General features: G+C 23.0%; 1 protein-coding gene across 1 annotated transcript in view; it reads right to left on the bottom strand.

Annotated features, from left to right (window-relative positions):
• LOC122715651 (sonic hedgehog protein A) overlaps positions 1–6,959 on the bottom strand; it is a 149,726-nt gene extending 142,767 nt beyond the window's left edge. Inside the window, exon 1 of the mRNA XM_043937995.1 lies at positions 6,408–6,959. Within this exon, the coding sequence (XP_043793930.1) occupies positions 6,408–6,791 (384 nt within the window). The 5' untranslated portion in view covers positions 6,792–6,959. The remainder of the gene's footprint in view (positions 1–6,407) is intronic.
• Between the last annotated feature and the right edge of the window lie 9,634 nt (positions 6,960–16,593).

Here is a 16,593-nt window from a genome sequence, read left to right as displayed (position 1 = left end):
TGAAACGTATCCAAGAGCGATCGAGGTACTCTTATCGGGTGTATAGCGTTTCGCGTGAATCACCTGGCGACATTTAACGACATGCAGTAGCTAATTTGTCATACGGCCGCGGAGCACGGTGACACGCGTTGAAGTAATAACACGCGTTGCTGCAGTTAACGCGCTCGTCACCCTGTACTTTAAACGAGAAACGCAATCAATCTCCTTGAGGAATCGAGAATCCTTGATATCCCATACACATTCCAATATTCTAATTTTACTGAAATTTTTCGTCGTAAAATATATTGAAGAAAATAATTGAAAATTAATTTTGAATGTTATAATTGAATAATAATAGATTCGTGATAATATTGAATTTATAATAATTTAGTAAAAATTTAATAAAATTTAATAAATAATAAATAATATTAAATAAATAATAATAAAAATAATTTTGTACTAATAAAAAAAAATATTTATATAAAATATTTATAATTTTCAAATGTTGTTTGATTACTTATTGGCGCTTTCAAAAATTAATTTTCGATAATAAAAAATCTATTGAAATCAATATTATATTATATTATATATCGAATAAGATTATCTATGGAATATAGAATAAAAAAATTAAAATTATAAATTATTATTATCTTTTAATATTAAAAAAAATTTTCTTTAATTTTCCAAATTTAAATAGTTGCTGTAGATAGTTTTTATAAAATTGATTTAATCAATTTTATTTTGAATTTTTTCATCTAAAATTAGATGAATTTTACATAGAAAAAATATTATTTGTTGAAAATGAAGATTAAATTATGAAAAAATATTTATAAAATATGTATAATAATATATATAATAATAATAACTTTAAATAGTTACGAACAAAAAATTATCGGTCAAATTTAAATTCTGATATTTTAATAATAATTCTGATACTGAATTTTACTACGAATTTTTTATTAACCATCAATATTAGAAAACGTGAAAAGAAGAAAAAAATTTCTTTGTTATATTTCATGTCATTCTATTGTATAATTTGTTATAAAATATTGATTACATTGAAGAATTATATGTTTCGATTTGTAAATTTATATTCACAATTTAATAATTTAATGGAATGTTAAGTTGTTATTGAGGTGGAATAAATCCATTAAAGTAAAATTATGAGAATTACTGTTCAGACAAGAATGATTGCCTTTTATGAGGCAGTTTTTATGAAGAATATTGCGATTAAATAGCGATTTATGATTCTTATATCATTCAATCATTCAATATTTCAGTAATGTAGAAATTTCAAATATTTGTATTTAATCTAATACTTATACGTATAATATTATATATAATTTGAATTTAATGATCAATTTTTTTATCAAATTTATAATTTTCAATTTATTGAAATGAAGATTTGAAATTGAAGATTTATCCGAATGTAATTGAAAAGTTTTTCTTAGAAAAAGAGTCACTAAATTTTTAATTTTTTTTTTTTTTGATAAATTCAATTTAATTAATCATTTATTAATTAATCATATATATTTAAAATCGTCATATTATATTTCTATATATATTTATAGGATCCTTTTTTTACCAAATTAAAAAAAAAATTAGAATATAATTTATTCAATTTATTATTTCGTATTTTCTTTTTTTTCAGAAAAATTTTGATTTATAATTGTTTTTTATTGCAAAACAAAGAATTATAATTTTTTATTTTTCAAAAAATAATCTTTCATCATTAATCCCTCCTATTAATACATTATATATATAAAGCTCAAATTTATACAATGCTCAAATAATATACTATATCTTTTTATTAAAATCATGAAATATGACTAAAATCTGAATATCTATTTTCAAAGCGATAAAAAAAAGCAAAATTAATAATTTATACCTTCGGTCAAAAAAATTCCTTGTTTTTTCATGAATAATTTTAGATAACAAATTTCACATAAAATTTCTTAATTTATATTTAAAATAAATTCTAAACCGTAATGTAATCGAAATTAATTAGTACTTCATTTAACTTTTAATCAATTATGTTGCCAATGAAAATCATGAAAAAATATAAAATTATTTTAAAACAAATGTAATGTTGCATAACGAAATTAGAAGATCAATTATTTTTATTGTTTTATCATATATTAGCATACCAATCAATTCCAAAAAAAAGAATGTAATCTCTTAACGATAAAACATTAACGATAAAACGCAATCATCACTCGATCTCCGATTTTTGAGCCATGATATTTATTCGGAAATTCATTGTTACGTTCTTAAGAGGCATTATATTCTCCCAATGATCTGAACCAAGCTGCCATATATCATTCCTTTGAATAACCAAATTTCTCAAAGCGAAACACGTAAACTATTCTCGCGTGAATCAGCTAACTATTATCGGAATCGAAACGTAAAGGTCACTGACTGCAACTTCTTCTTTCTAAAATTCTCTAGGAAACGAACGAAACTTTCCTATTAGAATGAAGGAAAACGTACAAACAAAATTCTTGTTTGTAATTTTTATAATGAACAAAAGTTGTCATAATATTTAAATTGTTCAAATTTAAATTTAGAAAAAAAATTTTTTGAGATATTATAAATCATTAAACATTAGTATTATTTTAATTTATAAATTTTTTAGTTTAATAATTTAATTAATAACATAATAATTTAATTTTGTTTAAATGATATTTTTTGCTATATATAAATTTGGATGAAGAAATAAAGAAAATTATCATTTTATAAAATTAATTCACATTTTATTGAGAACATTTATATGTTTATTTTCAAAAAAAAAATAATAAATTTATCATATATGATTATAGAAGAAGATTTGTAATTGGTAAAATATTATAATGATAAGAATTAAAAAATTAAAAATCTACATAGAAAATATTTCTACAAAAAAAATTGAAACTTCTAATCCCTTTAACAAAATAATAATTAATTAATGAAACACGAAATTCAATAAAAATATTTGTATATATTGGATGTAATAAATTTTTATTTATTTAATTGATTTTATCTATTATCGTACAATATTTATTAATATAAAATTCATATAATCTGCGATATTAATGATTGCGATTTCGTTATTATTTAATTTATCACTTATTTTGCATTAAATAAATAAAATATCAATCAAATCAAAATCAATTTCCAAATCTTTAACTATTATAACTAACTAATATCAACAAATTTTGCTCTTATGAGTACAAAAAATTTGAAACTCAAAAATAGAAATAGATTCCATAAAAGTATGACTGTAATATACCAAAACTACATTAAAGATAGCCTTGATTTAAAAGAAATAAATTTTATAATTAATAACAGAAAGAGAAAGAAAACATCAAATCATATTTGGATTGTAATCTATGAAATAGTAAAAAAAAAGTATAATTTATATTTCTAATAAAATTTGTGTTTTAATACATTAAAAAACAATCACTTCAATAGCAGATTGAAGCAGATTTTTATATATAGATAAACTAAATTATATAGATAAATCAAATATGTATAAAATATGTCATTTATTTATATTATTTAAAATTATTTATTTATTATATATGCCAACCTATGTAATATTTACAAAATATCATTAATTTTATTATGTATATTTACTTATCATAAAATTTACAAAAATAACATTATATAAAAATAATTTTTTCATGGCTTTCTGATACATTGTTATTACTTAAATAATTGTTTATTACAAAATATAATATAATATAGTCATAGTGAACTTCGTCTACAAAATTTAGAATTTGTTTATTTTCCAACATTGTAAATATATAATTAAATGTATTATAAATATATTAAATATATTAAATATAATATTCATTAATTTATTTATAATACATTAATTATATATATTAAATATAATATTTAAATATCATGCAAGTAAAATTAATATGAAAAAGAATATATATTTACATAAAAATCCGCAGTTTATCAACAATATTATTACAAGGCAATATATGGAACAATAATTTCTTGCATATGGTATCCAAACAGGTATTTTTTCATATTAAAACACTCATTATATTTAATAAAAACATAAATTTTATTTATTTAATACACATAGTCTTAGACATTAAACTAATTAATGGCAAAAACGCAAAAATATTCAAACACTTCACTGAATATATCTAATCTATTGTATTGAGTCGATTTAATTGCTTCAATTCCACTATTTCAACATTGCGATGTCTATTTCCGCCATTATTTAATTTATTGCTTATTATACATTAAATAAATAAAATTTATTTGTATTAATTATATTTCAATATAGTAAAAAAATATAGTAAAAAAAACCAATCAATTTGATTAAACTATTATAAAATAATACTATAACACTATAAAATAATAAATTATAAGAATAAAAGAAAAATAAAAAAAAATTATATAAATATATAGGACAGTAATTTTTTACACAATGTGTTGTCTAAATATTAATATGAGTCAGTATGTGGAGAAACTGTGCGAGTTTAAAAGAAGCGCTCATCTTTATCGTCAAAACGCAACGAAATCATCAGATCAATGGGAATCGATGATACCAAAGCTGAAATAGCTCGTTGCGATGATTCACCGACGGACTCCTTCAAGGACGACAATCTTTATCGTGGCCTGATATACGACACATATTATCGGCAAATACACCCTCAACGAGAAATGGCAAATCCCGAGTCGGTTATCGAGTTATCACCGGAGTTTGCGGTTCGTTTCTTTCGTTAAGTAAAAAGTAATCGTGAAATACAATAATGCACGCTTAACTGACAAAATCGAATCCACGGTGCGTCAGATAGAAACCATAATAGACGACCATTTAATTTAATATTAATGACTTGATAATAATAACTTGATAACATTTATTTTATATCGAGTAATTATTTCTTTGTGGAAAAATAAAAAAAATAATAATCGAAATGTAAAAATTTTGTCACATTTATCAGATACTATATTGAACATTATGTTGATATTATATTGAAATTTTATTTATTTTATTTTTAATTTTACATAGAAATTTGATATTTTTAATATTCAGTATTAAGTTTTTATATCATAATGCAAATTTTTATTTTATTAAATTTTATATAAAACTATTTAAATAAAAATTTTTATTTTTATTTTATTAATCTTGGATTACTATTTTCTAGCACTTTCTATAATGAAAATGGATAAATTATATTGTTTTATTTGAATGATATTTTCAGCAAATATTTTCAATATTTTAAAAAAATTGAAGTTTAATTTAAAATTCAGAAATATAATAATTTGATTTTTGTGCGTTTTCTAATTTTTAAAATATTAATTGATTGTCTAATACATGAGAACGATAATTTTATTCTAAATGTTGTGTGAATCAGATCTTAAATTAAAAGTGAATCAAGTAAAAATGAAAAAAATAAATGATCTTTTAAGAATGCTTCTTGTTAAACAAACAAAATTAAGTGAATGGATTTAATTATATTTTGAAATAAATCAATTTTAGAAGAAAATATTCTTTTTATGTTTTTCAAATTTTTAATGAATTATTATTTAATATGTATTTATCTATTAAATCTTAATAGATACATCTATTAAATATTGTTCATAATTAATTTCTAATATTTGTGAAAATTTAACAATAAAATATATAACAAACAAAAGAATATATATATATTTCTCTAAATTTTTTTTAAATTTTAATACACATTAATATGCACTTATTATTATTAGATTGTTGATAATTATTCTTTAACAATCGTAAACGAATATTATAGTTATTTTTATTTTTTAGAACGAAGGCAAATTGTACGGATACCTTTTATTATAATACAACGAAATTTAAACTCATATTAAAAATCATAATAAAATTCAATGTCAATTCACAATTCCTTTCAATAAAATTTAAGAATTTATTTTATTATAAAATGCCTCATAAAATACTAATTATAATCTATAAACTTCAAATTTTAAATTGACGTTATTTTATTACTATCTAACAGAACAATTTCAATTATTAATTTCGAATATTGTTCTATAATTTATATAAATGATAAGTATAAAAATAGAAAATAATTTTTTTAAATGTCTAACAAGGAAACAGATTTCAGCCATGAATATTTTATATGATAGTTTAATTATTTTCTCGAAAACACTCACTGATATCAATATTTGTCACAGATAACTCAACAAACAACAACGTACGTATTTGTACAATCAGAGTTGATTCTGGAAAGAAGCTCTCTAAGCTCCAATGAACCATAGATGATACTGATTAACCGTTAGATAAAAACACGGTTATTCACCGCGTTTCATGAATTTTGCCTTTCAAACACGTAACAATATACTCGAGCAAAAGGTGTAACTTTTCGAAACTATGTAAAACGTAAAACTACAAGAAGCACGCGTGACAAATAAGCATATTAATCAATGTTTGGATGTTTGTTCACCTGTGTCATCAGTCGATCCGCTCCGGTACCCTCCTCGTCCTTAAAGATGATGTCGGCGTTGTAATTAGGCACGAGATCTCTGAACCTGGAATCGTGCCTGGAAACACGACCCTCGCTGAGCCCGCTAGCCGGCAGCGTGTTTTCGCTAACGTTGGGCACATGTTGCTTAAACACCAGAGGCGTAAGTTTTCTCAGACCTGGACGTCGTCCTCCACCTCTGCCTGGTCCACAAGCCAAAACGAAGGCACCGTTGTCCAATATCGGTAGCCAGAGGCCAAGTATTAATAGGAACACTTGAAGCAACGAGGGTGTCGCGCCTCGCCTCCTAACTGCGCAGTGATGGCTCGCCTGAAGGCCGCGACGACAATGATGATGGTGCACCATAATCACGTGGCTCTGCCTCGAGGACGACCCTGTTCGGTCACTGCTTCCTCGTGCACCTCTTTCACGGACACTTGGATGGATACCACCGAGTTCTCACCACCACTGCCGCCGGCAATCCTCCTCCTCCACAACTAAATAATGACGGTGAAAACGACAGGTTTGACGAAGAGCTGCCGGTCCTTCTTTTCCTCCTCTTGCCACTGACCTCACTCACGCATAACCAGGGCATCACACACCCCCCCTGCACGCACTCTTATCACCGTTGTGACCGTCGTAGCTGCGTCTAATCACCCACAAGATTCAAAACAATCCGAAAAATTTTTAATCGAATGGTAGTAAAATTGATCCGACACCGGAAACTGTTTGTCACTTTTAACAAGAGTCTCCTTTGGAGAGAGATTCTCTCTCACTGTTCCGCTTTCTTTTTTCTTTTTATCCTTTCCTTCTTTTGATAATCGCGTATCCGCAATTTTGTTATCAACAATAATAATAACAATAATAATATAAGTTTCAAACGTCTCGCGAGATCGAAAATAGAACGTTTCTTTATTGTTTATCTGCCTGAATCGTTTTTATTATATGTTATAAACCTATAGGAACCATCACTGTAATATTTCAACATCGAAAATCGAAAATCGTCCGTTTTCCAGGATCGAAACTGCACGCAATCAATCCAATCAATGACGATAATAACGGTGACAGTAAAATTGTGGAATTGTATAATTCGAGTATTACGATTATTATCGCTTTGCGCAGATGTATACACCAGAATTAATCCGACTCACTTGACCGAACTCGATATTCAAGCACCAGTCCGGAAGCTCTGTGGCGCACGTTTTCCGGACGAGCCGGTGGTGGGAAATGCGGGATGAGTTTCGGTGAGTACCTTGCGTTCTTCCTTCGCCCTGGTCTCGTGGGCATCAGGGTGCCCCTCTTCCTGCCCCCACCAACCCGGCCAACGGCCGGTCAGGCCGCTGCCGCTGATTCCAGCTAGCTGCTGGCCCCCGTGGGGCTTTCACGGCCTCCGAGACGTGGTGGTGGACGATCCTGTTCCCCACTATTTCAGGCCCTTCTACTGCGCTGTACGGTGACCTCACCGGGCCCCTCAACGCTCCATTGGTCGGGGCGGGGCGTGCGCGAGGCGAACGAAGACAGGTGTACTGCGGTAAATAGAGATAGAACTGAAGGGACAGAGATCGATAGAGAGTGGATGAGAAGGGAGAGGATGAGAGCTCTTTTCAGAGCTTTCTCCTCGTTCGATTCAGTTTGATCGCTGCAGCTTATCTTCTCTTTTGAATCTTTCCGTTTCTTCGGCTTCTTTGCCACGAGCAACCTCCTTGTCTCTCTTCCTTTTACGTAGAAGATTCTTCCTTTCCCTTCTGCCACGTTAGTCGCGTTCGATTGATCCTTCCTTTTCGTCCTTTTTGTTGTCGTCGTTGTCGTCGCAACAACGTTCTACCTTGTTACTCGGCTCTCCTTTTCTCCTCGAAAAGGCTTCCCTGCGCGTTACTTGCCATACCGTCGCCTTCTTCTTCTTTTTCTTTTTCTTCTTCTTCTTTTTCTTTTTCTTCTTCTTCTTCTTCTTTTTCTTCTTCTTGAGCTTTATAGAAGGACTTTATGCTCCAAGAAAGTACTACGGCATTGTGCCCAGATTCTCAATGACCGTGTATCTCTCTACCCCCATTAAAACAGTGTGCACGTCGAGGTAGGGCCGACCTTCACTTCTTTGCCACCCAATTTCGTTCTTCTTTATGATTTTTCGTTTCCAAAATCTTTCTTTTGCCTCCCTTCTCCTTTTTCTGCCACTTATTCGATTACCGTTTTTGTCGCATTCCTACGCCGTGTCAGCAGACTCCCAGGGTCTTATTAAAGCAATTCTCGAATCCTTTCATTCCACGGCGATGCGTTTGACTTTCCATCCATTTCTCCGATCTTCAAAGATCAAGATTAAGATAAATTATCTTTTTTATTTCGAGAGGAAATTCGGATGCAGTTATTATGAATCGAACGAATCGAAATACGATATACATACATACGATACGATATATATGGGCGATTCAATTTGAACAGCTAAGAAATATCATTGATTTTATCGTACTACAATCATCAGTCTCTGAACACTGGTAATCGCTTACAAATTTATTCGTAAAATCACACGAGATTAGTCAATTATGTTGTTTAAATATCAGACGGTGTCGGATCATTTTCACTCCATTTTTAATGTTATAAAATATTATATTATAAATTCAAATATTATGAAATAAACTTTAAGACCTTATTATCTTATTTATAATAATTTAAAATTCTCAAAAATTTTTTTTCTTAAAATGTTAAGAATTAAAATTTTAATTATAATAATGAATTTTAGAATTCTGATTTTTTAAATTTTTCAAACTTATATTGAAAATCGATCAATAAATAATATTTGTTAGTTTTCATTTATAAAAGTTACTTTTAATTTCTATTTTTATATTTTATTTTATTTTTTTGTTTTCTATATAAAAGTATAATCTTAATAAGTTAATAAAATCATATCAATTAAGATAAAATTTTATATGAACATAAATTCAAATAGCTTATTTTAATTATATTAATAAAAATTATTTTTATAATATATATTAATATAAATTATTTTTATTAATATATTAATAAAAATAAATAAAAATAATAAATATCGTACAACATTTTTGTATCTTAATTATTCTTTCAGATTTAAATTTTTCAAATTATGAAAATAATGAAAAGTTTCGACATTTGAAAACTTGATATTTTTTAATTTTGAAGAGTTTTGAGATTTAGAAGTTTTTATATATTCCATTTATAGATTTCGTTTCATCAATAGATTTCTTATAAATAAATTTTTTGTAAATTTAGCTTTTAAAATTTTCATCTTTATATATAAATTTTAAAAAATCTTAAATCTAACTTAGTTCATCATTATTAATATCATTACTTAATATTAATTATTATCAATTTATTAACTATAAATCCATAATTTTATTATAAAAATCTATAATTAAAATCTTATAAATTAAATGCCATGACTTTTCAACATATATAAAAGAATAAATTAAATAATTTTTAAAATATTTATTATTAATATTTAATATTTAATAATATTTAGCAAATATAAACAAAATTAAAATAATTCAGTAATTTTTAATAGAATATATTGTATTAATATTATATTAATATTTATTTTTATATTAATATTATAATTAATATAAAATTTCAATTTTTCAAACTTCAAAGTTTTTTGCTAATTTTGTAATTGGAAATTATCAAAATTTAAAAAAAAAGATATTAATTTAATTTTTACTTAGAAAATTTCTTTACCAAAAAAATGACTATTAATACTATTCATTTATATTTATTTATAATATATATTTATTTTATTTACTATTATTTTCTTCTTTAATTTATAGAATTTTAGAAATTAAAATTAAAGAGATAGATGATTTATTATATTAATTACTAAATAAATAGATTTTCTATTTTCTATTCTAAAAGAAAAGTAAATGTTCTAATTTCTGAAAGTTTTGAAAATTTCGAAATCTTATAAAATTTCAAATTCGAATTTTACAAATCTAAAAAATATATTTCCATTCATCTCTAGTTTTATTTAATCTTAATTGATTTGAAAGAAATAAATATAATTTGATTTTTTAAACATGAAACAAAAGTATAAAATATAGTAATTATAAAAAATAATTTTAGAAAGAAAATTAATCATAAAATTTACAATATCGAATACGCAATACAAGTAATCGAATGTTTGTCATGCATTCGTATATTTATTTATATAATGTAACACTTTCTTAAGGCCAACTTTTCTTTCAAATATTTCTAAAATATGCATACTTGTCATAGCATCGGCAGACGAGATTCCAACAATCGCAGGAGATTCAACGGTATCTTTGAACTTCTTCCTTTAATGTTTTTATATCTAATTTAAATGTTGAAAGAAATTGACATTTGTTTTAAAAATATATTGAAATTGAACTAAGTTTATTGTTCATGCAAATTTTTTAGAAAATTAAAAAATATAAAAATATTTTTAAATGTTAAGAGAAATATGCAGAAGAGCAAACTTAAAATTTTATCTTTAAATCATATTTTTTAAAAGTATTTATTGTTTCAAATATTTTATTATAAATTTTATTAATAAGATATATTTTTTTAATTTTTTTTAAAGTTAACAAAAAAGTTTCATCATATTCTATGAGTAAAAATAAAAATAAAAAAGAAAGAAAAACAAAAACAATTATTGTATTAAAATTATAAAAAAATATTAATTATTATATTAGAATGTTTTAACAAAAAGAAAATAATAATGAATTAATTTCTTGTTTAATATTATATAATATATATAAATCAATTTTTTTTTATTATTGTATAGATATAGTTTCAATATAAACCATATTAATTATTTAATGATTTAAACAAGTAAATATAATGTTTACGTAAATATATTGACAATGTATTTCTATCCTATATCAAACAACAAATCTATTATCATATTTTGTATTTTATAATTTTTATATAAGAAAAAATTTTTTATTGTAACATTTTTTTTCTTATTTTTATTCACTAAATATGTTAATGGACTTTTATATTTGAGATACTATATAGGTATTTATAGGTATCTTACAAAGCTCTGCATAATAAAACTATACGTAATATAAAAATAATAATATAGAAAATAACGGAGAGAAATAAAATGAAAAAAGAATGAAATAAATGAAATTAAGAATTAAATTAAGACGATAATTGTAAATATGAATCAATAAATAGAAACTTGCTTTTCATAATACATTTGAATCTTATATGTCAATTTAAGCAAATGGTTTAACTAATATGCAAATATTGAAAATATTTAAAAAAAAATTTTAATGTTAAGATTGAAAATAAAGAACGTTAATACATTGAAAATACATGATTAACATTCGTTTTAAGAAATACAGATTTTGCTTGTTATTTAATCATTCTTCTATTTTATATAGCAATAAAAATATAAAAAAATAATCGAATAATTTAATAAAACTTACTTTAATAAAAGAATTGTTATTTTTCAATTAAAGTAATGTATTCAGATTATTAATTATAATATAGTTCTAATAAAATTACTATTCATCTATTTTGAAACTATTTTAAAATATCAAAACAAACAGTTGAAGACTTATTATATTTTTACTTAAATTAAAATATTCACTAATTAGATTCGTACATTATAATATCATTTATAAATAATTTAAATATTTATTATTATCGTATTAATAAATATTATTATATATTTTATCATTATATATTATTAAATATTTATTATTAATCTATAGTTTATTTTTTATTTTAATAAATCATACGTTGTCTATGAAATATATAAATAATATAATTATAAAAAATCTTTTTTAAAATTTGATAACTTTCAACTTTCGGTTTATATTCGATATATATATAATATATAAGTATGTACGTGCTGTCTCGGATCCGAAATATATACAATGAACGTGTCAATCATTGAAAACAAAGTTTCAAATATCCATTGAAGATTAAGTTTCGAAATACATATATTCATCTATAAATATAAAGTCTACTGTAAAACATTATAAAAACATAAAATTGTATATAATATTTTTATGTAATATTTCACATTATAGATATTTATTTTCTCTAATTCTCAGAAATTTTCTATTAATCATTTTCTCAAAGCAAATAAATAAATACTATATTATGTAAAAAAATAAATACTATATTATGCATCTAAGATTTTTCCATCCAAATTTGATTAATTAGGTTATATCATTACGTTCTACAGATAAGTCGGTAAGATTAAAATGTCACATAAGAAGAAGTTTATAATGTTTTATTAAAAGATATCGAAAATATAGGAAATTGTACAAAACGACGATATTAATTCTCTTGTGAATTTAATAGAAGGCGAGACAAGATATGTAATATTTATTTTATCTGTTGAAATAGATATATGTATTTATTATATTCGTGTACTGATTCATTATAATAGCAAATTATATTACAATTTGAAGTGTATAAGAATCGTATAAAGAAATTAGACAAAATTATAGCATAATGAAATTACGATAAATTCAATAATAGATTGATATCAGATATATATTTATAAAAACGAGCTACTATACTTTGAAATAAAAATATAGATATAGATATATATTTCATACTTTTGATATCTTTAATATTTTAATGAAATATTCATAGATATTTCGTTATATGACATTTTCTTACATTTTAATTTTTTTTTATTTTTGTTTTCTTTTTATCCTATTATATATTTTTATCCTATTTATTTATATATCTAAAATCTTATTTTTTCGAAAATTTATTGACAAAATTTTTTATTGAAAAACTTGGAACATTCTATATTCACAATCCTAAAAATATCTAACCTTTCGAATATAAATATGAAATATTTAATTTCTAAGATATGATTTTTCTATTTTATGTATTCTATTTTCATTTTAAATAATTAAATTATCATTGTAGAATAAAAAAATATAAATATAATAATATAAGTAATAATATTAAAAATTGAAATCGAATTGCTTTTCTTTATATAATTTTTATATCAATTTTTTATATAATTTTCTATAAAATATAATAAAAATATAATAACTTAATCGATATGATTTTGATATTTTCAGTTAATATGGAATTATCTGCATCATGCAATTTTTGATATTATTTTCATGAAATAAATCTCCGCGTTATTTTTCTTTTTTTCTATTTTATTTTTATTCAATGTTCGTCATTATCAACTTCAATGACAAGCTTCAATTCCCAGTGCACTTACTTACACCACATATTTGACAGGATCCGACCTTGTATCAATCAAGTAAATATTATTGTGTATTGAATGTCTATTTTGCCCATATATTTTTCAGATAAATTATATCTATTCCAAATTAAGTTAAATTGAAAACTTTGCAACAAATAGGACATATCTATTTATAAAAACTTCAGAAATTAAAAAAAATTAGTTTATATTAAATTTTATATTATATATAAAATTATTATTTTAATATAATTTTAATATACTATTTTAATATAATACTAGAAAAGAAATATTAATTGAAAAAATTTATTTTTCAATAAATAAGTATTGATAAATTTATTAAATTAATTGATAAATCTTTATTTTAATTTTTAAATTTATTACATTTTATTTATAACAATAATAATTAATAAATAATGAACGATAAAAGAAAACAAGAATAAATAATAAAAGATAGTGATTCAGATGCATATCTATATTTTTATTGCATAAAATAATAATGATCTGTATCTTTATTGTACAAAACAATTAAAAATCTAGTAAAGTAGTAAATTGTTCATTTTTTGTTGTATATATTACATAATATATATATAATTTTTTTTAGATACGTCTATAATGTAAACTATATAGAAAAAAATTGTGTAAAAAAAATTCGTATAACATTTAATTTACAACGAAATGTAAAACATGCTTTAAACTGAAACAAACTATACTTAAAAAGCAATTTAAAATATAGAAATACATCTAATATAAATATTTTATTTAATATATATATAAAGGAGAAATTAAAAAAAATAAAATAAATAATATTATCTTAGGATTGTATAAAATATATTTATAAAAGTAAGAAAATATGTAAACGAAACCGAGCATATATAAAACATTACTAAACGAAATATAAATAAAACATGAAAAAAATCATTATAAAAATCATTATACGAAAATAGACTGAGATATATATACATAATATACATAATAATTCAATAACTTATCAAAAAATAAGTATAATAGACTAAGATATATATTATACATAATAATTCAACTTATCAAAAAATAAGTATAATAGACTGAGATATATATTATATATAATAATTCAAGAACTTATCAAAAAATAAGTATTCGCAAAGCCCTCAACTTAACTTAACATAGAAAGAAATGGCAATGTGATTATAATCGTAAAGATATCGAATTTCCCGCCATTGAACATGGAACATACCTGATACGATCGTGATGATAACAACACTAGAATGTCAAATAATAATTTAATGATGAGAAACGCGAACTATAGGCACACGAATGGAACGTCACCAGCCGCAGCTATGAGCCAACTGATATGAAAGTCGAAGTCTAGCAAAGGACGAGGAAGGGAGGGGACGGTCTACCAAAGTGTTCGGTTTACTGATAATAAACATCTTTTGTGAATAAGTGGCCGCCCCACCAAACTATTTCAACGGCAATCTATCATTGACACATTCGAATTTACATTGGTATATACCAAATCCTTGGAATTCCGATAATAATTTGGAATTTACGTGGTTTACAGAAAAAACATCTTTTTTAAATAAAGATAGAAGAAAAAGATTTAAATGTATATCGATTGGAAATTTTTTTTAATAATTGTTATATATATTTGTGTTGTATGTAATGTTATATATTTATATAATCATATTTAATAAATAAAGAGATTATGACAATTTTTTTTTTAAATTAAGAGAATAAAAAGATTTTTTGGGAAAATTTTGATGTTTGATTTATTTAATACAGGATATGAAATTGGAGCTGTGAATTGTAATTGGAAGATTTTAAAAATTAATAATATTAATAAGTGAATTATTAACATAATTTATATTGTAAAATTACATATTAATGATTTATAAAAGAGAATTAAAAATAAATATCACAAAAAAAAAGTGATTTGAAAAGAAATTGAAAAATTAATTCAATGTATAGTATAAAGCTTTGTTATATTTTAAATGAAGATGTATTTCATTAGTGTACACACTTTTAAAACTTCTAAATTCAAATTATAAATTTTCGAATTTTAAAACTTTTTGCTTTTGTGATTCGAAACTTTTGAAATTAAGATAAATATTAATTGATATATATAATTGAATTTGTATTTTTCACTTATTTTTTATTTTAATTGATTTATGGTTTTATGTATTTTAATCGTAAAAAAAAATTAAAATATATAAATTTAACTTTATGAATTTATAAGTTTATTATAAACTTTTTTTATTAAAAAATTCAAAAATTAATTTAAAAAATTTTTAAATATGTTAAAATTTTTTTAGCATCAAAATCTTTTTGAAAAATAAAAAAAAACATATACATTTTTAGTTTCGAGAATTTCGAAAATTCAAATCTGATAAAATTTTAGTTTCGCGAATCAAAAATTTCAATCTATATCTATGTAATTATAAATTGTAAATTAAATTATAATTGCTTTTCAATATAAAAAGTTGACTGTAAAAAATGTAATATAAAATATTAATGATTAAAATTAAATTAATAATTTCTATTTTAAGTTTCTGTTTTTAAATAAAAACATCTTTCATATTTTTTTGATTTTTAAATTTGCAACTAGAATTTCTATAAAAAATATATCTAAGAAATCGATAAGAATATTCAGAAATGGAAATTTTTAATTATAAAATAAACGATAATTTTTTTAACGATTAATGCTATAATATTTCACACAAGTAAAATCACTGATCGTCTTTAATTAACAATTATATCCAATAAAATTTTGATTATTGAAGAAACAATAAAGGAAGTAATTAATTAATTATAGAAGTAAAATATCAAATCTATATTTGTTTTTAAAAAATCAATGAATTTATTTAACTACTTGCAGATTTTATAGTTACTATACCAAATAAAATTTTTAACATTTCTACCGTGACTTTCTATCGAACCGAATGAATTCTTAACATTTTCCTTATATTACACAAGTCATAAAAAATGATTAAAATTCATAGATTAATTTTCTAATTT

This window comes from Apis laboriosa, unplaced genomic scaffold, assembly GCF_014066325.1.
Source record: "Apis laboriosa isolate Shangri-la unplaced genomic scaffold, ASM1406632v1 scaffold39_cov144, whole genome shotgun sequence".
Lineage (NCBI taxonomy): Eukaryota > Metazoa > Arthropoda > Insecta > Hymenoptera > Apidae > Apis > Apis laboriosa.
The sequence above is the reverse complement of the archived record's forward strand: the minus strand, read 5'-3'. Positions and strand labels throughout refer to the sequence as shown.